Genomic DNA, 24,815 nt, shown 5'->3' with positions numbered 1-24,815 from the left:
TTCCAGAATAAATCAACTTAAACCTTAAATAATTTTCAATATGTTACTGTCATGAATCAGTCTGTTTTTCCCTCAGACCACCAGAGGGAGCCATCGCCTGAATTCTAAAACTCTCCTGAGCCTCATCTGCACTTCATCTCCCAGAAGCCCCAGCCCTCAGTTCCTGGTTCCTGCTCAGCTGTCTCCAATCACACAATCACCCACCTGCTTCTTAAGCAGCACACAGAGCCACACTCTCTGCGAAGTATTTGTTTGTGCCACCCTGCCTTCATTACCGAGCGTTTATACCTGGACCTGATCTTCTGTCTCTGACCCTCTGATTGCCTGCCGCCTGCCCTGAACCTCGCCTGGATCCTGACTACTCTGCTTCTCCTCTGATGCCCTCATGCTGGTGCTTGACCCCTGCCTGCCTGACCCTGATTTAGTTTTGTGGACTTTTAGCTGTGCATCACGCCTGTTGCCCTGCCTGCGCCGAATAAACCTGCTGCACTTGGATCCAGCTGTCTGCCTGTTCTTGACAGTTACTATCCATAAAAATATATTTTGTCAACATTATACAAGTTGGAAATATACGCATGATAACATCGGACCATTAATAACAATAAATAAAATGATCTGGAGGGCCGGATAGAATTACCTGGAGGGCCGGATCTGGCCCCCGGGCTTTGACTTTGACACGTGTGGTGTAAGAGCTTCATAGCGTAAAAATAAATTCATCTTTCAATGGGTTAAATCATGCTTAACTTTACTTTGTGTTATTTTAGTTTGGTTAGTTTTGAACTCACGTTTACTTGGACTAGTCAACAATTTAGTTTAGTCTTTACAGTTCTGAAAGCTGAATAAGAAATTAGTATGAAACCCAAGATAAGATACAAACAGAAAGTTGCACTTTTGCAGATTTAACACAAACTATTCCTGAGTTAAAACACAAACATGCACAAATATAGAAAGATCTCCTACAATGAAACATGTTTTAATCCAGAATACATTGAGAATATAACTTTTTTCAAGAATAAAACATCACTCAAGTCATCAATTTGGTAGATTTTATTGGTCAAATTACAGATTGAGAGAAAAAAAGAATGTTATTATATGGTATTAGAGTAATAATGTTAATATCTCCGTCTCTCTGCCTCTTATATCCTTCGCTTTCCTTTTAGACTCTCTCTTCTTCATTGCAGTCCACATTTCCTGCTTCTTCAGAGCTCTTCTGAGTGCAAAGCTGAAAAAAGAAAATACGTTTTAGCCAAAATATTCCAGAATTCAGTATATTTCAGCTGTAAATGATTGACATCCAAATTACTGACAATTGCAAATCATTGACTAGTTTCTTTTTACTTTCTCCTTCTATGTTTTAGCTGTAAATGCATTTTTTTGCTCAGCCAATAAGAATCAGTTCAGCTTTTTTTATATATATATATAGACTGACATAAATGATTTATTACCATTTTAAACCAAAATCAAACAGCATTTTTCATTCAATTTTTCCATTAAAGCTGCATTTTTATGCCACATCACTCTGATCTTTTATTCTGAAAGGACTGAATTCCTCAACAGCCAATAAGCATTCAGAAAAATATGAAAGGAAATAATAAAAGCATCCAAGCTTTGTATTTAGCAGGCGAGTTTTGAGAAATTCATGTTGGACATTTGGATGGGTGTGGGACATTTTCTTACATGTGAGGGTTTCAGTGAGCTGGTGAATACCTTCCTCCTCCTCATCAGGAGCTACCAAACCGGTTACGAACGTCCACATCACGTCCAGCCAATCATTTCCCTCTTGAGCTGTCGAGTCGCCGTGGATTTCAGCAGGTCTTGATTTTACGACCCGAGCCCCAACTGAAGAAAAAAAAAGAAAAACAGGCACAGAAGGGAGCCACATTTAATCGTCTTTATCTGCACAGACACAATAATTACGTTTCTGTGTTTCAAGTTGATTTGTAAAAGAATAAACAGAAAAGCATCATTAGTTCCACGTTTGATCCATGTAAGGATGTGCGTTCCACTTGCCTCTAGACCTCAAAGCTTTTCTGGCAATGGCAGAAGGAGGTGGGAGACCTTCACAGAGGAGACACGGTGACAAAAGAAGCATCATACGAAGCACAGATTACAGAAAAAAATGTTAAAAAACAGGGATAAAACATGCATCAGGGCTAAAGCAGCTCACCGTTCAGAGCTTTGCCTCTACGAAGCAACACATATGTTCAAATAAATGCATCAAACACAATTCTTAAGGGGTTTTTCTTTTCTTGTAAGGTGCAAACATGCGTGATGATGACACAGCAACACAAATCCAGGAGGAAAAAGTCAGGCAGACGTCTCTGTTACCTGCTCTTCCATGTCTGACATTGTCTGTGTAAAAATATGACACTGTCAGTCATTAACTTCTTCTTCCAAATGTATTTCAGATAAAAAAAAAACAAAATAAAAAATGTGTTAGTGATGTTTCTATTAGGACACCCATGAAAAACGTTTAGGAAGAGGTTATTTCAGTCTTAAACCGGTGAGTCTGGGGGGAAAAAAACTTGTAAATAACAATAAAAATGTTAGAACAGAGGTCTGGAACTTCAACACTTAAAGAGTCATTCATGTTGATTTCTCACTGACCTTAACCAATAAGAAGCACAAAGTCTTACTTCACCCATTAGAAACACAAAACAATGTTTTGCATTATTTTTATGGTGTTTTTGGCATAAATAACATATACAGTAGATAGAAAATAGCATTTTTTTTCTTTAATAAATATGAAATAGTTTACAGCTTTTGAGAGAGGTTCACATGACTTCCTTTCAAAATAAAATACATCATAGCAACATAGCATCAAGTCAGCAACCAAAACCCAGTAGGACATATTTATGGTTTTGCTACTGACATGATACATTTACATAAACTATTGTGTTTTTTTTTCTTTTTTTTTTTTTGCCTAAATGTAATATAAAAATGAAGAGAAAATAGCTTTTTTTTTAAATAAATAAATAAATAAAATAGTTTAACTGCATGACTTCCTGTCAAAATAAAAGACATCCTTCACCATAGGATCATGTCAATACAGCAAATGCAGTAGGAATGTAAAGTCATCAATGATTAAAAAACTGTTAATTTTACTGTTTCAGGTGCATTTCAGCCACAAATGTATAAACATAACCAACAAAAACTAAATCAGAGCTAATGAATTGACCCCTACCATATATTAAAACCATTAGGCACACTTTAAATCCTTGAGTCAAAAATAGAAAATCTGCTTTATAATTTAACGTAGCTTTAATTCTTTTGCGCTTAAATTATTTTATGTGATAAATGAAGCTAAAAATTCAGTCCAAGTGTGTCAGAATGACGTTGATAAACTACAAAGGATTGATTTAGAATTACGACTGCCGTTGTTGAATATTTCCTACCGTCCTTTAACTGTTTGAGAATGAGTTAAATAAAACTTCTGTTAATTTACTTTTTTAACTTCACTACTTATTTACTTTTTCCTATACACTTAATTTTTAAGATTTTTTCAAAACATTTTATTTGAACCAAAGAGCCACAACAGAGGGGTTACAGATCCCTGTGTTGCACACTCTTGAATGATGCTCATCAAGACGTGCGTGGGTTTTCAGAACTTTCTTTAATTTTTCTTGAACTTACAGCTCGGGACTCGCGACTTTCGCTATTACACGTGCGCCTTCAGTCATCTCCAACTCTCGCTCTCTCTCGCGCTAACACATCACAAAAAAACATCTCATTTCAGGACCCCTTCGCTGTCCACACACTGCCTGAAAGTAAAATCTCTACGTTTTACAGTGAAATTACATTAGGTTACACGTGATCATCTGTGGTCCCCCACACCTGCTCCAAGCCATAAGTTTATAAACCTAACCAACTAAAATTAAATCAGAGCTAATTTACAAATCATTACTGTATTTTTCATACAATAGGGTGCTTTAAACAAAAAAAAAAGAAAATCATTTTTTTTTTAAATCTACTTTATAATCCAGTATGAATTTTGGTTTTGCTTACTGTCCTCCAATTGATTTTTTTTGCACTGAAATATCTTTCAAAATGTTTTAGGGTGACTTTAAAAACCGCACTCTTAGATGAACTTTGAGAAGATCACAGCTACTGCAATCTCGTGGAGTACTCTGCTTCAACTGTTTGGGAATGAGTTGAGGGAAATTTGACGTATCTGACAGTAATGTTTTGCTTGATTTGTAAGTTATTTTTTTAATTTAAAAAATGTTCTTTCTCATTCATCCAGAATGTCCCAATGAAGGTGTAAAAGAGCTGCATGTGGCTCTGGAGCCTCAGGTTGCAGACCCCTGGTTAGGACTTTGCAAAATATTTGCAAAAGTGAGTATTAAATAGTCCTATGATAGACTTGATTTCCCTCTAGTTTGCCTTGATAGATCACTTATTTTCAGGACTTTGAGAAAAGGGACTAATAAAATGCATTCATTGCTTAAAATGTGAACATCTTTTAGTATTTATATTTATTTAACATTAAGTGTCTCATTAATAGATAGTTTTGTCACTCTACTTTAAACAGATTATTCTTTAAATTTACATGATCACATTTTTTATTCAACTTGTCAAGCAGATAGTAAGTAAGATTTTGCACAATTATTTTTATAAAAAAAGCATTTAAAACATGTTTCATCAGAAGATCCTTTTAAAAACACTTTATTTGTCCATTTAGGTTTATTTGTCAGTAGCCTAACATCAAACTCCATTTGTATGCAGTGGAAAGGAAAGAGAACAATGGCATCTTTCTGCTGTTGCAACGCACAAAGCCGGGCTTCTTTTTGCATGTGGTGTGAAAAGAAATCAGCTTAACCTTCTAACAGTGTTAAATCCGACTGATCACGCTCTGCTCCTGCAGCGAGGTGTTTTGCATTCGTTTCTCCGAGGAACGAGTGAAACGGCATATTCATCACAGCTCTGAGAGTGCTATGAGAAGCATCTCCTGTAAAGTGCTAAATGCATTGTTTGGATTTTCTCTGTGGATGTCTTTAATTTTCCTTGTGCCAGATGGAAGGCTCTTTTTGCCCGGTTTCTCTCCCCGTGCGGAGGAGTTGCATAGGCTAATGGAGCCTCATAAACATCTGATTAATGCACTGACATTTCTTTGATTGGCACTCCACACACACTGCCAGAGAAACCAGGAATAAAAGACCGGCATTTCACTTGGTAATTGTCTGTCTTCCATTATTTCTTGTTGCCATGTCATTCACTGCTCTGCTACTGCTGCTTTTTTTTTTTTATCAGTTTTCTTTGTATTTAAAATATGTTCAACTCTCTTTAAGTATCAAATCCCAGCCAACAAGGCTAAGTGGGCCCCATATGGTTTAATGGTCAGAAAATGTGGGCCTTGAATGGGTTTGTCCACAGTTTCTGTGGTGGTCCCAACTGTGTTTGCTACATTGACTTAAATGGAAACTCAGTGGTTTAGCTCGCTACAGATGAGCTTGCTAGCATGCTAAAGCGGAGCTCGCTAGCTGGCTACAGGGAACCTCGCTACAGAGAAACTTGCTATCATGCTAAAACGGAGCTCGCTAGCATGCTACAGATGAGTATGCTAAAGCATAGCTTGCTAGCTGGCTACAGGGGAACTCTGCAGCTCAATACAACGGGCCTCGCTAGCTTGCAAAGCTCACTCACTCGATACAGGCAAGCTCACCAACATGCGGTAGTGCAGCTCGTTGCTCGTTACATCCAAGCTAGCTAGCTCACTACTGCGGAGCTCACTAGGTCGATTTAGATGAACTTATTAGCATGCTACAGTGGAGCTCGCTAGCTCAACACAGATGAGCTTGCTAGTATACTACAGCGTAGTTTACTAGCATGGTACAGGGGACCTCGCCAGCTCATATAACGGAGCTCACTAGCTCGCTATAAAGGAGTTTGCTACAGATGTGCTTGCTAGCGTGCTAAAGTGGAGCTTGTTAGCTGGCTACAGAGCACCTCGACAGCTCAATACAACGGAGCTCACTAGCTCGCTACAGATGAGCATGCTAAAGCAGAGCTTGCTAGCTGGTTATAGGGGAACTCTCCAGCTCAATACAACGGATCTCGCTAGGTCGATACACCAAAACTCACTTGCTTGATACAGACAAGCTCACTAGCATGCTATAGTGGAGCTCACTAGGTTATTACATCGAAGCTTGCTAGCTAGCAGCGGAGTTCACTAACTCGCTATGGGTGAGCTTTCTAGCATGCTACAATGGATACAAACATTTTACATTTTACAATCGATACAAATGAGCTGCTAGCATGCTACAGTGGAGCTCGCTAGCTTGACACATATGAGTTTGCTATCATGCTACAGCAGAGCTTGCTAGCATGCTACAGGGGACTTCGCCAGCTCAATACAATGGAGCTCACTAGCTCGCTACAGAGGAGCTCCACACAGATGAACTTAATAACATGCTACAGTGAAACTTGCTAGCTCAATACATATGAGCTTGCTAGCATGCTACAGCGGAGCTCGCTAGCTTAATACAGATGAGCTTGCTAGTATGCTAAAGCGGAGATTGCTAGCTTGATACAGATGAGTTTGCCAGCATGCTAGCTTGCCATAACAGAGCCCACTACAGTGGAGCTCACTAGCTCGCTACATCGAAGCTCGCTAGCTCAATACAGTGGAGCTCGGTAGCACACTGCTCTGTCCAACGACCGGCTGGCTAGCGTAGCAAGCCATACCCACTCAGTGTCCACTTAAGCCAATGTGGGTAAATACAGGTGGGGTCACCACAGAAACTGTGGACAAACTCATTCGGGGCCACATTTTCTGCCACTTTAAAACCATTTGGGCCCACTTAGCCTTGATAGCTGGGACTCTATTTATTTATCTTGTCTTTTGTGTTTTTATGACAGCTTAACTTTTTTTTCAGATCAATAGGTGACTATAAAGTGAAAATAAAAGCATACATTTTGCCACATCAGTGAAAAAACAAAGTTAAAGGACTTCAGAATAAAAGTGACACATCTGAAATGGAAGACATATACCTCTTCTGCCTTTCTGTCTGGAAATGTGAGCACCTTTAAAAATTCCAAAAAGAAGGTTTGAAAAAGAAAATAAATGCTAGATCACTGCAGTGTTTGTTCCTTTGGCACCACTTTATTTTATTTTATTTTATTTTGAAGGAAGCTATTTGTGAAGAAATAACTGTTTAAAGTGAAAGAAATCAGCACTTTGGCAGCTGAATTCTGCAAACATCCCACTAGCTGTTTCAGCCCTGCTGCTTAAATCTCAGAAACACTGTATTTTCCTATGCAATGTGTCGATCCATGAATATTTATGTATTTATTCTCCTTCTGTATCGCTATTGTCTCCACACACACACTTGGTTTTCCAGTGAGAAGCTGCTGTTGGCACAATAGCAATAGATTTGTGTGTGATTCAGTGCAAAAAAGGGATTTTTTTGTGTTCTTTAAAGAACAAATGTGACCCCTTTTGCCATTTCACAGACACCCACGCCTCTTCATTCAAAAGCGAAGTGATTAAAGATTCAGCGCCACATTTTTGCCACAGTCACCTTGCAAATGTTTGCGCTGAAGATGGCTGAGACATGAAGGGAAACATTTGCTTTTTGTTATAATGGCGTAACCCATGAGAGCGGGTTTCACGATGGTTTCTCCTGTGGCTCATGAACGACTGATGAGTGAAGTTTCACTTTGTTCTATGCAAGTTAGATAACTACAAAAAGAGAAAAAAAATCAGATCGGATGGAGTAACGCTGCCATTATTTGTCTGGGAGGAACGACAAACCCAGCAGAAGCACACATGCTGTTCCACACTCTTAGTACAAACACACACGGTGCTTTAAAAAGGAACACAACCACAAGAGTGGATGACAAATTATTTTCGTCTGTCATTAGCAGAATATTCTCGCCAAATGATTTTAAGGAGGCGTTTCTGCATTCCCTTTTTTCTGAATTCTTTATTTTGCCATCCAGCTCTGGTGGAGCGGGTTGACAAACAGGGTCTGAACACTTGACATCACACCAGTGCAGACAAGCTTGACATGGGGTGTTAAATGGCTAAAGGGCATATCAACAATGTGTTGTGTTGGCTTGTGGAGCCTGGCAATCATGCATATTACAGTCTTCGTAAGCTCTTGAACCATTAAGTGCCTCTCTTTTTCTTCTTGAGGCTGTGGGCGGCTAATGTGGACTCAAATAAATAGCTAGAATGAACAGCCGTTAAATATATGTTTAAAATGGACGTTTTTGTCAATATGATGAAAGCCAAGCTCTTGAATGTTTCCAGGCTGGGAAACAGATTTGCTCAATCTGACCTGCGGCTTTACAGAGTGAGAAAATATGGGGAAGAAAAGAGGAGAACGTCACTTTCTGCAGTGCAGGGTCAAGCCACCACTTCCAAAGAAAGTCTATTTAAAGGCGCATAAATGAGTGTTGTGGGCTTCCGCCTTCAAATCCTTCACATTCATACCTCACTACTCACATTTTTAAGACCATTTTCAGGCTATACATACAAATCTATCCTTAATCAGGAACTTGGATTTGGTAGTGGTGCATAGATGGCCCGTTTTAATTCACAAAAGTTTCAACTGTTTGAAAATTGATCATGGAGGAGATATTAATACCTGTGGTTTGCATGATGTGAGACCAAGTCTTTCAAATCTGAATAGAGTTGTGATGGAAAAAGTCTGGAGACAGATTCACAAGATTTGCACCACTTAGATAATTCTACATCTAACTGTAGGGGGTGGACATGCGCTCGTAAATAGTGGAAAAAGAAGAAGCCCCTCCCTGCTTGCCCAGTGTGAATACCATAAGCGAAACGTGCGTTCTTGAACACACCTTGAGCAATTTCTTGAATGACGCGAACATAGCTTTTCCTAGTAAAATAATAATCTGGATTTTCCTTTTATGAAGCCGTACCTATGAGACCTTCTGGTTCTGGATCATTTTTCTTCTTCTACATTGTTGTCTGGAGTACAACCAGCAGATTCTGATTGCTGATGGCAACTCTTAGAAATAAATCACAAGTTTGGCCATAGCTACTGTAACAAGCAAAGTTTAAATGTGGTGCTTGAGTTTAAAGGGTAACCAAACAGGGAAGTTGGAGGCTGACTCCACCCACAGCCGAGATGTGAAAATCCAGCAGATACAGCAGAACTCGCCGCAGCACAACTCACTGGCTCGCTAAAGTGGAGCTCACTACAGTGGGGCTCGCTAGCTTGATACAGCGGAGCTCACTACAGCACTAGCTAGCATGCTACACCGTCCACCGGGAGGCGGACTAGCATAGCGAGCTAGCCCTGAGTGCCCACGTAAGCCAATGTGGACAAACCCAATAGGGAACCACATTTATGCCCTCTTTTAAACCATGTGGGGCTAACTCGGTCTTGCTGGCTTTGGGGCAGCACACAAATGGTTTTTAACTATATTTACAAGAATTAAACAAGTTCCTTTTAATTTGTCAAAAAATGTGGCAATAGACAGCCCTTTTATAGCCCCATTTATGGAGGTCATCAGCCCAAAAAAGTTGATTTAGGGTTTGGTTACCCTTTAAAAAGTGTTTTTTTTAACTTCTTGTTTCTTGCATGTCCAAGGAAACTGATGCAGTGTAGCTGCAGCAGTGCAGAAAAACTAAACTATTGTAGCCAAACAGCTTTTGGCCTCCAAGACATTTGCATAATCCGTAATAAATAATGATGCAAACTTTGCCAATTTATTATTGATTTTTTTTTTTTTTAGTTTGCTCAATAAGTTAAAAGCTTGAAATAGTTGCAATAAATACATTTTCTTCAAAGCAGACATTAAGATTTTTGTTGAAAGTGGAAAATAAAAAACTTCTAGCCGTGTGAGTGGCGGTTTTTGCATCGATTCAATGTTGATTTACCCTTTAAAAAGGCCAAATTCAAAGTAGAATATTGACCACTTTTTGGATGGTGATCCATAAAGAACATGCAGCACTCTAGAAGCAGGCAGTGCAGCCAGGCTAAGGTTTAGTCATTGTTTTCTCCTTTTCTTTTACCAGGTGATAAACACACGGGGTCGTCACAGTATGATGTGTAGTCTTTGTGTGGGATGACAGATGATTGACAGCATGAGGATGGAGGAGGTTTGGACGGGTGGAAGTTGGAAAGGGTTGAAGACAGGAGGAGATTGAGGAGAGGAGTTAAAGATGGCAGTTTATTTTACACGCGTGCCCACAGGACTATCTCCACACTGGGGGGTAATCCAATGCATGGAGATTTGAGTCAATCAAATTGATGGAAATATTTTTTTTACTAAATTAAAATGTTATTTATTTACAGTTAGAAGACTTAACTTCCATGAGCAACTTTTCTATGAGATTTGACCACACCCATAAAGACATTTACACTTATGTTGACTGTTCACCATTTGACTGGAAGAACACACCATTTATAAAGCCATCTGCTCATGAAATACAACATTTTCCCAATAATTACCTCTTGCACATTGTATATACTTCTGCAAGTCTCCACTCAAACATTTTTAAAAATGTTTTTATGTAATCAGAATAGTACCCAGGACAGTTCCTCCCTTTTCCTGTCTGGATTTTCTGCGACAACATGGACGAAACAGAACAGACAATTGCTTTGACTTTGGACGAAATGATGGAGATGAGAACATGTGATGAGCCCAGGTCACCCAACAGGCTGTCTCCCATAGCAACAGCATCATAACAAGGTGACTATGGCTTTTCTGCAAAGAGGGAAGAAGGTTTGTCTCTGTCCATCGTCATCAGGCTCAGTGCAAAGGCTGAGCTCTGCCAGCTGCAGGTCAACACATGATTTGAGAGGCCGCATTCAAGATGGCGGCCAGACATCATTAGCCGAAAGCAGAAATTCCACAAATGTTTAGATTTGTACAACTCGCTATAACAGAGCTCCAACTCCAGTGTTTGTATTCCTTCGATTTCCATAACTTTTTAACCCTAAAGGTTGAATCCGCTGATTCTGTGGTGATAAAAAGCCGCTTTAAAGTCCCCCCTCCAATGAAAATCCTGTTTTGTGAGTTTTTAACATGTATGTGTGAAGATTTTCCAGCATTCTCAGCCCTCTACTTTAAGTATTGTATGAAACTCACTCAAAAAAATCCAGTGACGGCTGATTGATTGACAGTGGTTTAAAAAGAGAAATACTTAGAAACGCAAAAACTAAATGATTTCTTATTACATTTGTTCTCTTTCGTAAGAAGAATGCCACACAGACATGTTAAAAACTCAAAAAACATGGTTTTCATCGGAGGGAGACTTTAAACATGGAAAAAGGGAGCTGTTAGAGTTGTAAATTAGTCTTTAAAAAAAATGCAAAACTTTTTTTTGACCCAAATGGGAAGTACAGGATGTGAATTTCCAGTTCCGGATTCATGGTTCCGGTTAATGATGTCTGGGCGCCATCTTGCTGTCTGTAGCCAGGTCCTCTTGGATGATTCACATCAAGACTTATCAAGTCATATTAGGCCTCTCCATCCGCCTCATCGCCAATCAGTCTAAGATCAGAGTAACTCTGAAAAAGCAGATCAAGGATTGCAGTGTCGTCACTTCCAAGCTAATTTTCATCCTAAATTCTCCATTTCTTTTTTAAAATCTACTCAGGAAACACACGGGACCATAGGCCCCATTTCAGAATCTGTGGAGGATCCACACAGTGCAACAACGTGATTGCCAAAGTGAAAAGTGTCTGGGTTAGTCCCATCACCACCAACCAGATTACACAATGGAAATACAAATTATACTGTATTTCATGAGCAGATTGACACTTTGTGATAAATAACTACCAGTTGTTAACTGCATTGGTGAAATTTGGAGATTTAAGTAAAAAAAAAAAATACTGCAGTTTCTGACACGATGACTGCATGTGTTTGGGTTTGCAAAGCAACCAGCCCTCCTATCTGTGGGGATGGAGGGGTTGTGCACTGCCTGGGTGTCCAAAATAATTTAGACATTTTGACCACCAACTGGCGAGTTAAGCCAACATTTCTGTATTGAGGCAGGTTTGAAAATGAAGTCCAAAAAAATTGTTTTTTTGGCTCTAAAATGATACAGCTGGGGTGAACATCATAAACATTGTGGGTGTGGTTATTTGAAGGACAGATGAAGGTCGAATGCCCCCCTCTGCTCCATTCATGTTTTCTCACAGTTGTCACATGTTTGTCCCTTTTTGTTGAGCTATTTCTGAATTTGGTGACATCCCATTTGGTCCAAATGGCAACACCTGCACCTGAAATAACTGGTTTCAAACCAGTGACTGACCTCATTGATCCACTATCCGTCTATATCTACAGATATTTAACAGAGTCCAAGATTTTATTTCACCCAAAACTCTGTTTGTTCAATTCTGTTTAATCTTAGAAAGATCTATTCCGACCAACAGTTGACTAAATATTTGCTTCCTCTTGCCACTGACCACCGAAATGAGAAAATCAATCCGATTGATTTCAGAGCAGTTTTTTTCTATTATTCTTAGGGCTGATCTGTGTAGTTAGTTTGATCAAGGAGCCAGTAAGCGTCTCTGAAAGTGAAAACGGGACGTCTTAATCTACTTCAATCACTCACACACGGCTCCAAGCTCAAGGGAGTGCATTTTCATTTATCTCACAGCACTGAGGCTATTTAAGTATGATCACAGTAAAAACAAATGTGATCGCTTAAGACAATTAAGCTGTGAAACAGAGATAACAAGAAATCTGCAGAAGCTGAGCTGCAGGAGCAACACATAAAAAACCATGTAAACCCGGTTATTACATCATATTACTTTGAGCTCTTTGATTCAATCAACCGGTTTGACTCCATTATAAGTGTGCACACTAACAAAATGAGAATCCTTTCAATCTGTTCTGCCAGGGTGAGCCAAACCATTGGGACAAAAAGGAGGGGGTGTACACAGCTTCTGAACATGAAATTTTAAAAGGTTAAAAAAGAGGAGGGCAATGCGTTGATTTTCAAAGCATCTGCTGAAATGGAAACACACTTTGTGGCACTTTAGATGTACTAAAGCGCCACAGATTTGAAGTGTTTGTTTTTGTGGTTAAAAGAAAAATAAAAGGATGTGTTTCCGTATCTTATGGATGCTGTTGAAAAGGATGATAAATGTGATGCCCACTTTTGAAGTCTGCTTCAAAAATGTCCCGGATTTGGATGGAAAATTGAGTCAAAAAGGGGAAAATGGGTGAGATGGGAAGTCTGGATAAAAATACATCCAATTTTTATGGAATTATTTTTAAGGGAAATGACATGCGTGAAAATTAAAGTAAAAAAAACAACAACTTTTAAGAGTAATTCCAAACACTTACCGGTTAGAGTCTTGTAGTCAAGCAGATCAAACAAAACAACAGCCACTGCTGACCATGTGATGACCAGGGCCACCACCAGCAGCCAGGCCATGGGGTTGCTGAAGGTTAACATGACTTCCTCCACGAATGACCTTTGACTGGACTTTGACGGAGAGGCTGCCTCCCCACTGCTGGTCTGATGGCTCATGGAAGAACAGAGCTGAAGATGAGTGGGAAAAGAAGAATTAATTCTCTACAGTTTTGAAGATGCTGGGCGGCAACACCCACACAGAAGTTATGAGCATCATTTGGAGGAATCACTGTTTCCCACACACTTTGTGATCTGTTTTCTGGACTTTGGTTTTACTCGTAAGGGTCCCCTTCTCATGGGTGTTTAGGGGATCTGGGATATGTCATTTTGGGGAGGAGTAGTCATTATTCTATGCTTAGATTTTATCATGCTTTTGTCATGTTCTGTTTTGAATTGTCCCTCAGTCACAGTTTCAGGCTTGTCATGATCCACAGCTGTCTTCAATTTATTACCCTCAGTCTATTTACTGTAAGTGTCTGGTTTTCAGTTTGTCCTTGTCAGGTCAGCTCTGTTCTGTCACCATTTTGCAAAATGTGTTTAGTTCTTGTGAGTTTTGCCTCCAGTTTGAGCTTCTTGCTGATCCCACTCCTTGAGTTTTGTGTTTTTCCAGATAGTTTTTAAAAACTCAAGCAAAGAAAAGCCCCCATGGGAAAAGACGAGTCCCTCTGACAGATCTCAGTTCAGTTAGGAGGCTACCGTTAACAGAAGATATTCCTAGAAATCAAACAGACTCCAGAGTGTCGCCTTTATGTTTCCATCCGAAGACTTAGTTGAAAGTACATGTCAAAACATTTGCATCTTGCCAAGATGAATTCAAAACGGAGCCAAATTTGTCCAATTCGGTCTCTATCAACATTAATACAAGCAATATGATTAATGCCCAAAACAAGCTGTTTATTTACGCAGATACTGGTGACTCATAAGCTCTGTTTATCTATGCAGGAGCGAGGAGGAGAGTACGAGGGTTGGAGGGAATTGTGGGAGGGAAAAAAGAGCCAAGAGATGAGAAGATTGCATTTGAGTTATGAGGCAAATTACTTCTTCCAAAGAAAGTTTTCATCATGTATGGCAGAGCGGCCCTTGCTAAAGTAACGCGATTATGCGTGTGCAATAGCTTGTTTGTGCTCATTATGTGGCACTTGATTGGATTTATTTCTGTCTCTGCTTCTCTGCCTGACTGTCACAATGTGTTTCTGACGATATAAAGTGATACTTGCTCTGACGGATCAGTATGAGGACTATGGCGTAAAGATTTAATTGAAGAATCCATTATGGCTGCTTCACGTTCATCTTCTGTGATACTAAACAGGCAAAAAATTCAGCGGATATTAAGTCCGAGAACCGCACACACGATCCAGCATTTCCCCCAACATGAGAAATTGATGTGTTTTGATTCCCTCGTTTATCTCAGACTGACCTTTCTGTGGCAGCTTTCGGTTAACAAACTGCAAAATCAATTTAACATAATTCCACCCTTCACTTACTCTAATTTGTATTTGTGTGTGGGTCCAGTTGGAAAAGGGTAAGCATTGATCTGCTAAACAATAGCCGATGTGTGTGTATGTGTTTGTGTGTGTGCGTGTGTGTGTTTGGGGGGTGCACACGCATGCCATGTGATGTAAAAACTGTCCATTGATCAAACAGCACCTCAGAATCAGCTTCTTTATTGACCAACAGTAGCAAAAATATCGACAATGTTATGATGATATTAGACTATAGGTCTAATACGGTCTATAGGTCTAACGGTCCTGAAGAAATAAACAGTATACATTCATATACATATATATATATGTATATATATATATATATATATATATATATATATATATTTCTATATGGTAAATGGCGTATACTCATATCGCTTTCTACCTTACTTTGAAGGCCCAAAGCGCTTTACAGTTACTTTACTGACCCATTCACACACTGATGGTGGCCTCGCTGCTGAACACTGGTGCCAACCACCCATCAGAGGCAATTTGGGGCCTTCAGATCGAACCCGCAATCCTCCGATCAGGAGTCATCCGCCCACTGCTGCGCCCCACACACATGTATATATATATATAAACTATTTTCCCTTATATATATCTCTGTTCTGTTCAAGTCGAAACGACCCAGCCCACCTGTTGTTAATATTAAGAGCTGAGCCTCACACACACTCATGGACACCAACTGTTGCTGCCTCCACACCAGAGGACAGAACGGAATTAGAACAATGTGGGAGCTGGTTACTAACCGGCATCTGAGGGCAAATGAAAGGCGACAGCAGCTTGCTAGTAAATGAGAGTCGAAGGATGCTGTGAGGACTGCCCACCTTTCTGACAAACGGTCACCCTACAACGTTGTGAGTGAACGTAGCGGGCATGAAAATGAATTCTACCAACGAAAGGATTTGGTAGACGTCCAAACCTGAGCTTCAAATCTAACAGGTCAAAATGTATTTAAAGACCAACTCCAATCATAATTTAATCTATTGTGACGCTATGATTGTGCTGTTTTAGTCAAAATCTACATAATTCTTGAGATAGTTTCTGCAGAGTGCTAGTAGTTCATTGAAAAATGGGGTTTTGAGTTGTGAAGTCAGCCTGCCCCCACTTACCATCACCCAGAGAGGTAATACTCTCCCTCTGGCTTACAGCCCCTCATACCCCCAAACTAACATTACAGCTGCAGCAAAAACAGCGAGCAATACTGGAGTTATCCAACCGGACAGTTTCAATCCACATTCCAGCTCAGATGAGGAAAACAAAGAGGTCCATGGATCTATTTGTCTGCAAGTGGATGTATCCGAGTGGAGCGGAGCAGAAAACTTGCAGTCCAGCCCAGATAATATTTTGTGTCACAAATACAATGTTTTTCAAATTCACAATGATTTCAATGAAGAAAAACACCTTAACTCTCTTTATATATGTCCTCCATCATCAGAAAAACGCCATAAGAATACATAAAAACAAAAAAACAATTTTCATTAGAGTAGGTGTTTAAAACAACCCATTTTCACATGGAACAGCTTCAAATTTGAACTGTTTTGTGTAATTTCTGGGTGTAAATATAAAACAAGAGGTCTGTAATGTTCATCGTTGTTATACTTTATAAAAAACAGAATGCTAAAAAAAAAAGATTCCAGGAAATAACATTTTGTGATTTCTAAATAAATTATTTTTGTAATGGAACAGAAAATAAGTATTCAATTATTCAAAGAAAGCCCATGTCCCTCATAGATCTTTAGCTTCTTTAAAGACCCACTCTAAGGAAAATGTTTTTCTTTTTTTATGTGTTTACATGTTCTTGTGGCTATTTTCTGATAGAGGATGTACATAAAGGAAAATTAAGCTTTAAAAAATACATTTCTGAGTATTTCTTTGTTTAAATAGAATGACATGTGAATCAGAAGAAGATGAAAAAAATCTTTAGAAAGGATTGTAGTAAAATGGATGTGACAGAGAAGATCTCGGTCTTGGCTAATGTTTACTTTTATTTTATTTTATTTTTGCTCAAGATAAGTGCATCATCAAGTCCAGAAATCAAACTCCCATCTTTAATATTAGCAGATGCATAAATATATACAGGGAAGCACAACTTAAGTAAAAAAAACTTTATCTGAACATATTTGAGTCCATATTTATTAAGTGTTTGACTTTAAGACGTTTGTCAAAACACCAGCCTTTCTGCAGTCAAGCAGGGTGGTGGAAGAGTGATGATTTGGGCTTTTTTTCCACATCTAAACAATTAAACCAACCAGAACTCCTCTGGGTACCAGAACATTCTAGAGGGAGGCGCCATCTGTTCATCAGCCAAAGTTCCGGTGCTGCGAGAGAACAATTATCTGAAGGACATCTGCATATATGATAGTAAGGCAGGTAAAAAAACAAGCAGAAATTTTGCTGACTGCACGTTTAGGCACAGGACTAGTTGATGAACGCCCCTCGTACTGCACAGATCAGTGCTTGTTAACAACCGTTCTGCATGAAAACACATATCCTAGCATGTTTTTACACATGTAACTTGTGTAAACATTGAAAACGGTCATATATGACATAAAAGAAAATGAAAAAAAAGATAAACATATAGAATATGAGTTATAAGGTACAAAAGCAGTGTTTTCAATGTTGCAATAATTGCCCGTCAGCCGGTCTCATCATGTAAAAGAAGTAGGGAGAAATGGTTGTTTTTTTGTGATTCAGGCATAGGGATGAAGTTCAGCATAAAAATATTTCCTGTGTTTGTTTCCAAGAAGTGGTTGGCGAAAGTGATGCTCAAGCGTGGAAAGGAAATGCAAATGTGACATTAATGAATGCAGCTGGGTGAGAAAGTGCACTTCAAACCCCCAATCGAAGGAACAATGACACTGAGAAGCTTCACGTGAACTGTGAGGAGAAACGCTCCCTCAGCTTATGAGATAAGCAGCATATCATCAATGGCAGCTGGCCTTCTGAAAGTATTTGAAATGAGTACAATAACAGATAACAGCACGGATTGTGAAAAAGCCCTCAGGTTTGAAGCAGATCAGTATCAGCTCATAAAGTTCAGCCACGGTTTTAATAGATTTTTTTTTTTTAAACGTACCTTAATCTTTGCGTTTGGTGGACGTTAAATGATAACCCTTTGGTCCTCAGAGGTCCTGGAAATGCAGAGTTACCATAGAAACAAATATGAACTCCTTTGTTAAATCCGTCTTGGGCTCCGCTTGATTGAGAGAAGGCAACTCCAGAAGGTCTGAAAACGCATGAAAAAATATCCACACAGGGAGGAAAAGAGCAGCTTTTGGAGGTGATTTCAAATCAAAAAAGGTTTAATCTTGAAATAGGGAGAAGAAAGCAGGGACGGCAGAAAGAGGTCAACTCTTTGAGTCACCCTGCCCCCTCTGACAGTCCAAAATAGAGGGATGAAGAGGAGCGAGTTTGGAATGGGAGCAGCTGAGACCGAAGAGGAAGAAAACCTCATCTATAAACAACCAAATACATATATATAAGAAAAAAATGCATACATTTATTATAAATCAATGTTGAAATGTGGAGACAGCCAGAAATAGCATCAGAGTTTTTAATTATGTAACTTTAAGAAAAACTTTAATTTAGTTATACAAGTAAAAATCAATGCAAAAATGAGATTATGTTATGTAAAAAAAAAAAAAGGAAAATGCAGCATCTTCCAGTGTCCAAAAACCTATTTTATGATATCGCACTGACTTAAAATGAACAAATTAAAGGTTAAAGTTATCAAATTATTTTCATCTTCTTAGCTAATAAATAAAACGTGAACATATTAGTGTGTATGTTGTGTGCCTGTGTGCGAGAGCGTTGAGTAGGTGTAACCTGACCTCCAGTCTTTCCCTGGGAGCCTGCGCGAAGGCTATAATTAGAGGTACTGACAACAGCTGCTGGTCACATTGGACTGGACAGTTTGAAATGGGGGGGCTTCTGGACGTGAACTAAATCACACCAGAAATATTTGCATAAAATTAGATTTTGTGGATTCATGAAAGTGGATTTGACACACATTTGTCTGAAAATCAACCAAACTTGTTTTTATTAAACAAAATGCAAGCAATTAAAATGTGCTTTTCAAAGTTGTGCATTGTGACATGAAATAATATTTCTTTTATTTTTCCTTTAGAGACTAAAACTTTACATCACTGTATATTTTCTGTTCTTATGAGCGGCTGTTTAATTCAGTGGCTTGCAAGCTGGTTCCATAAGTGCATGTGAGTGCGGGATAGTAAAGGTAAACAAGGATAAAAATCATTTGAGACCATATAAAAAATATTCCTATTAAAAGCATTTCCATTTTTACAATTACCCTTTAAAATACCCTGAAAAACAATAAATATCTCTTATTACAACAACTACATTTAGCCTTGGATGCAGTTAAAACACGCACGGCTCACCTATTAAATGTGTCCAACATAAATTTTCATCACTTTTTGTGCTGATCGCACTTAAAACACATGTGTGTAACATCAAGAAAAATAGAACCTGTTAATATCTGGTCAAATGAAAGATCAATATTTTCAATAGAACCTCAAATACTGAAGGATTGTTCAAATTTGTATTTAGATTTGTGAACGATCTAAGACAGGAAATGGAAATACAGTTCAGCAGGACATTCATAAAATAAATATTGTACATGTTTTTGTTGAAATTGTTAAGGTTACCTTTCATTATTTGCATAAAATTATGTTAAACAGCGTTCAGCTGTCAGCTTTGCTGTTCTAAACCTGTAAACTGGAAGTCAATATTCACATTTTTGTCCTGTCGCCATTTTGTCTGACATCTATTGGGTCTATTAAAGGTTCTTTCACACCTGCTGCGTCAACTCGCATTCAAGCAGCTACTTTCAATGGAAAGTCTTTGCAAACTCATGTACACCATAATTTCATGCTTCCATATCTGGAATGCTCGTGGTCACCCCATCCAGCAGATGGCGCCCTAGGCGGTTGCCTAGCTCTGCTATGCCCAGGGCCTGCCCTGTTTATGAGGTTGCATAATAAAAAAAAAAACCCTCAGTGTTAGACTAAAATCAACCCATCAATGAAACAAAGGATGTGAACAGTTAGATTTTATAGATAAAAGTTTTTACAGTCATAAAATGTGAATTTTAAGCTCCAAGGTTGGAATCGTGGTCCTTCTAAGACACTACTCCTAACTATAATCACAGCTGACATCTTTCCTGTTGATCATGTAAAGCACATGTGTAAAAGTCAAGGCCCGGGGGCCGGATCCGGCCCTCCTGGTAATTCTATCCGGCCCTCCAGATCATTTTATTTTATTGTTATTGATGACCTGATGCTATCTTGTGCTCATTTCTAACTTGTATAATTGTATAATTATATAATGTTATATATATCTAGTTCATGGTTATGTTAAAAAGTTACATTTTTAAAGTTTTCAAAATTTTGTTTTAGAGTGTTCAATAAATGTTTATCCTGTTTGTCCTGCAACCTAAGGTGTGTTTTGGATTTTAGCCCCTAATGTGATTAAGTTTGACACCCCTGATCTAAACCATGGCAGTAAAAACCTAGATAATGACAGTAGAGGCTCAACAGTTTTCATTAAAACTAAATTATACTTTCTACAACCACATAAAGTCTGACAATGGAAACCAGACATTCACAGATTGGCTGCTGCAAGGATGAAACCTTGACAGAGAATGTTTGAAAGGTGTTTGAGGTACAAATTTTTCTTTGCTCATCCCAAAATTTAGTCAAGTGGAATTCAAATTTACACAAAAACTCTTTAAATTTAATTGAAAGAACCAAGTTTAACCTCCATTGCAAGAGATTCCGGGACAAAAATAATTGTACTTAGTATTCATTTTCAACACTTGAAGGGTTTGTTTTCACCAAAGTGTTTCTGAAGAAGATCCTGTAACATTGCCTTCCCAGTTTCTGTGATGCTTTGACTCTTACCAGCCTCTAGACAAAAAGCGTTTCACACTCGAGGCTTCTTAGTCACAGCTGGACGTCACATGATCAAGAAAAAAGCCTCAAGGTAAACTAGGGTCTGTAGGTTCACACCTCAAAGCTTTTAAAGCTTTCTCAAGTTTGGATGTAAGGAACAGAACACTGCTGGTGTTTCCATGAAATCTTTGCAGCACTTCTCCTCTGTGAAGGGGATTTTACATTGTAGGCTGCATATTTGCTCCATAGGATAAATTTAAATTCTAAAAAATAATATAATATTTACTGGTGCTATCATGCTCAGATTTCTTTAATCAAAATAAAATGTTTGTTTATAAGTAAATTTGGGTACAAATTAGACAGTTCCCACCTCCTTTTAACATAATACCATTATTTTTCTAATTAATTTTTGGATTTCCCCCCCAAAACACAATGACACGAAGCCTAATGACGTCCAACCAGCGATTTGTCATGTTTAGTGCTAATTACAGTGCTTGCAGCTGACATTAAGATGGCATGATTAAAAAAAAAAAAATGAAAGAATTAGCATTTCACAGTTCAAAACACACATTCACTGAGGGGAAGAAATGGACAAATCAAGCTTTGAATTGCAGAATAAAAACCAACAATTAACTGGGATTTCAATGGAGTCAAAACCATGTTATAAATCTTATGAAATGCAAATGAGGAGCTAATTTAGGAAAACTAATTGTTGCATATTTTTACAGAAACATTGCAGACTTGATCATCCGGCTTCCTATTTGTTCATTTATTTTCCAATGAAAAAGGAGAAAAATAATAAAAGCTATTTTTAGGTGTTTTTTTTTTCTTTCATGTAGGGGCTTTTTTGTGTTCTTTGGGCAAATATGATTTTTTACTTGACATTTTAATTCATTTAGGCAGCTGATTTTCCATGTGGAATTTTTTTTTAATGAAACATATCCAGCCAGCAAGGGCAAGTGGGCCCCATATGGTTTAAAAGTAGCCAGAAAATGTGGGCCCCGATTGGGTTTGTCCACAGTTTCTGTGGTGGCCCCAACTGTGTTTGCCCACATTGGCTTAAGTGGGTTAAGTGACTTAAGTGGGTTAGCTCGCTACACTAGCCAGCCGTGCGGTGGGCAGCGTAGCATCCTAGCAAGCTCCTCTGCAGCATGTTAACGAACTCCTCTACAGTGGGCTAGCGAGTGCTGTTGTAGAAGCTACTGAGCTCCTATATAGTAAGCAAGCTCCACTGTAGCGAGCTCCTTTATTGTAAGCTAGGGAGTGCTGTGGTAGCAAGCTAGTGAGCTCCTCAACAGTGGTGCTAGCGAACTCTGCTGTATCGAGCTAGCAAGCTCCACTGCAACATGCTAGCAAACTCCTCCATAGTGACCTAGCGAGTGCTAGTGTATCAAGCTAGTGAGCTCCTCAACAGTGGCGCTACAAAACTCTGCTGCAGCGAGCTAGCGAGCTACACTGTAGGGAGTTAGCTAACTCCTTTACAGTGAGCTAAAGAGTGCTGCTGTAGCAAGCTAGTGAGTTCCTTAACAGTGGTGCTAGCGAACTCCTCTACTGTGAGTTAACGAGCGCTGCTGTAGCAAGCTAGCAAGCTAAACTGTAGCATGCTAGCAAACTCCTCTACAGTGAGCTAGCAGCACTGCTGTAGCAAGCTAGTGAGCTCCTCTATAGTGAGCTAGCAAGCTCCTTTATAATGAGCTAGCGAGTGCTGCTGTAGCAAGCTAGTGAGCTCCTCAACAGTGGTGCTAGCGAACTCTGCTGTGGCAAGCTACACTGCAGCATGCTAGCGAACTCCTCTACGGCGAGCTAGCGAGCACTGTTGTAGCTAGATAGTGAAGTGCTCTATAGTGAGCTAGCGATCTTCTTAACAGTGAGCTAGCATACTCCACTGTAGCATGCTAGCGGGCTTCTTTACAGCGATATAGTGAGCTCTGCTGTCCACCGGGCAGCTGGATAGTATATAGGGCCCACTTGGCTTTTCTGGCTGGGTAATTACGAGGACTGGGTATTGACAATAATTTATAAACATTTGTTTAGAAATACATTAATAATCTACTGTATGATTTGAATATATTTATATAAATCTGACACAGTTCATATACTGTAAATGTATCAGTGAAATAATGAGATTGTTAATATCATCCAGTGTTACATGGATTCTCTAAAGGAGAAGTTCTAACTAAAATGTTCAGATCATTAACATTATAAACATTGTTCTGCTTCTCCTGGAGGACGTTTCAGTTTGGCCACTAGGTGGCGATCATGCTATAGCATTACACCTTATTCCAGAAGAAGAAGACAGTTTAAGGAAAAAAACTATGCTTAGACCAGAAATTGTTACTTTAAAAATATTTCCTTATTAGAGTTTAGAAAATTCATACCTGTGACTAAATAAAGATTATTATTTAGTCAGCAATGTATGTTTACTTTCGACCAAGCATTAGCATTAGCCATCCTATGGGAAATTCCATTAAATGTTAGCATCAAGCTAGCTGACTTGAGCTTTATGTGCTAAATCGATCTACATTTTTATGAATCGATTATTGATCCATTAAGCTCAAATTGATTCAAATCGATTAATCTATTTTAACAACCCACCCCAGTAATTACATTTATTAGAGTTTGAACACTGGAATGATGAGCTCATCCGTGCTGTTGTTAACCAGTATGTGGTACCCTACAGGTACATGTTCAGTGGATGCAGTAATGAAAGATGGGTTTGAATCATCGCATGAAAATGTGTTCTTGGAAGATGAGGCTAATTGTGCTGGAGGCCCTGGTGTGATGCAGGCGGGTGGCGGCAGACTTTTAAACAGCAAGGACGGTCAGGACTTAAAACAAATGCGAAGAACACCGCTATCAAACATCCGCTTCCCTGCAATAGTCTTCATTACTGTCTGACCTTCCCCACACCTTCATCTTACAGCCACTTGTGTGCGTTCTCATCATCCTCACCTCTTAGTTCCTCTTTCTCTTCAAATATATTCCTCCTCTCACATTTCCGTCCCGGCCTTTTGATCCCCCGTTCCTCTCCTGGCCCAAACATACACAAACACAAATGAGCATCCCTTCTTAATAAATTAGTAATAATGTCACTAAGCCTCCTCCCAGGAGGCCAGTGTTATTGACTTCATTATGCAAATAGAAACCAGCCCAAAGCTATACTGTTGATGTACCAGACATGAGTTTGTTGTGCTGGCAAATGTGAGAAAAGAAAAAAAAGACGAAGGTCTTGCTGTTTGGGGTAATTATATCAATCAGAGGCTTTGATGTGTGCGTTAAGATGAAGCCTGATGAATATAAAAGGCTAATGGCTTGTTGTGTGATTGACAGGAAATGTGTCTGCACAGGATTAAATAAAAATAAGTGTTGTATATATTTGTAATTATTTTATTAATTCCAAAAATCTCATTAATTCTGTCCTTTTTTAACCTTATTTCTTCTCTTCATTTATTCCTTAAAGTTCCCCATGACACATTTTTTATAAAAATTAGAAAAAAATGTTTTCCAAGTAGTGTTTTAATTATATTTATGAAGTTTTTAACCAAAATCCCACAACCTAAATGTATTAAAAAGCCATTTTTCATGTTGATCTGAAGCCTCTGTTTCCAAAATCTCCTCTGAGTGGGCGTGGCTTTTAGTATTCCCGCCCCCTCGCTAGTGTAAATCTTCACTGCTCCTGCATTAAGCATCAACAATGATCAGATCAACATTTTCATGTGCAAAATGTTGTTGATAAGATCAAAGATCAGATTAAAATGGAACATTTGTTCTCTTTTATAAGAAAAATGCCACAAATAAATGTTAAAAACTCAAAAAATAGGATTTTTATCAGGAGGCGGAGTTTAAGCCCTTTCTGTTTTTTGTGTTTGTATTCACTTGAGTTTGATTTGTACATTTCAGCACAAACTAAATGTTCTCATTGACGATACGTTTTCCGTTTTCATCATAAAATATTTTTTTTAATATTATTATTTTTTTAAATAAAGGTTTTTTTGAGTCTAAGTGTTATTTCTCTGTTTTGCAGGTCACAGAGTAATCATCATCCGGGGAGTCCCGTCTGACGACCCCCCCCCC

General features: G+C 38.8%; 1 protein-coding gene across 6 annotated transcripts in view; it reads right to left on the bottom strand.

The window, feature by feature from the left end:
• Positions 1 to 1,032: 1,032 nt before the first annotated feature.
• The window catches only part of LOC112157651 (triadin), a 25,149-nt gene continuing 1,366 nt past the window's right edge, over positions 1,033 to 24,815 (bottom strand). The window contains exons 2-8 of one of the 6 annotated variants that reach the window (XM_036210632.1): positions 23,694 to 23,771; positions 13,276 to 13,474; positions 9,989 to 10,030; positions 2,329 to 2,352; positions 2,011 to 2,058; positions 1,678 to 1,839; positions 1,033 to 1,222 (exon numbers count right to left, since the gene is read on the bottom strand). In XM_036210632.1, coding sequence (XP_036066525.1) covers positions 1,200 to 1,222; positions 1,678 to 1,839; positions 2,011 to 2,058; positions 2,329 to 2,352; positions 9,989 to 10,030; positions 13,276 to 13,462 — 486 coding nt within the window. In that variant the 5' untranslated portion in view covers positions 13,463 to 13,474; positions 23,694 to 23,771 and the 3' untranslated portion in view covers positions 1,033 to 1,199. Of the gene's footprint in view, positions 1,223 to 1,677; positions 1,840 to 2,010; positions 2,059 to 2,328; positions 2,353 to 9,988; positions 10,031 to 13,275; positions 13,475 to 17,908; positions 18,768 to 23,693; positions 23,772 to 24,815 lie in introns of those variants that run through there. The other 5 variants (XM_036210634.1, XM_036210631.1, XM_036210635.1 and 2 more) reach the window with 5 other exon arrangements.

This window comes from Oryzias melastigma, linkage group LG24 (assembly GCF_002922805.2).
Source record: "Oryzias melastigma strain HK-1 linkage group LG24, ASM292280v2, whole genome shotgun sequence".
Lineage (NCBI taxonomy): Eukaryota > Metazoa > Chordata > Actinopteri > Beloniformes > Adrianichthyidae > Oryzias > Oryzias melastigma.
Note: the sequence above shows the minus strand (reverse complement) of the source record. Positions and strands in the feature narration are given on the sequence as shown.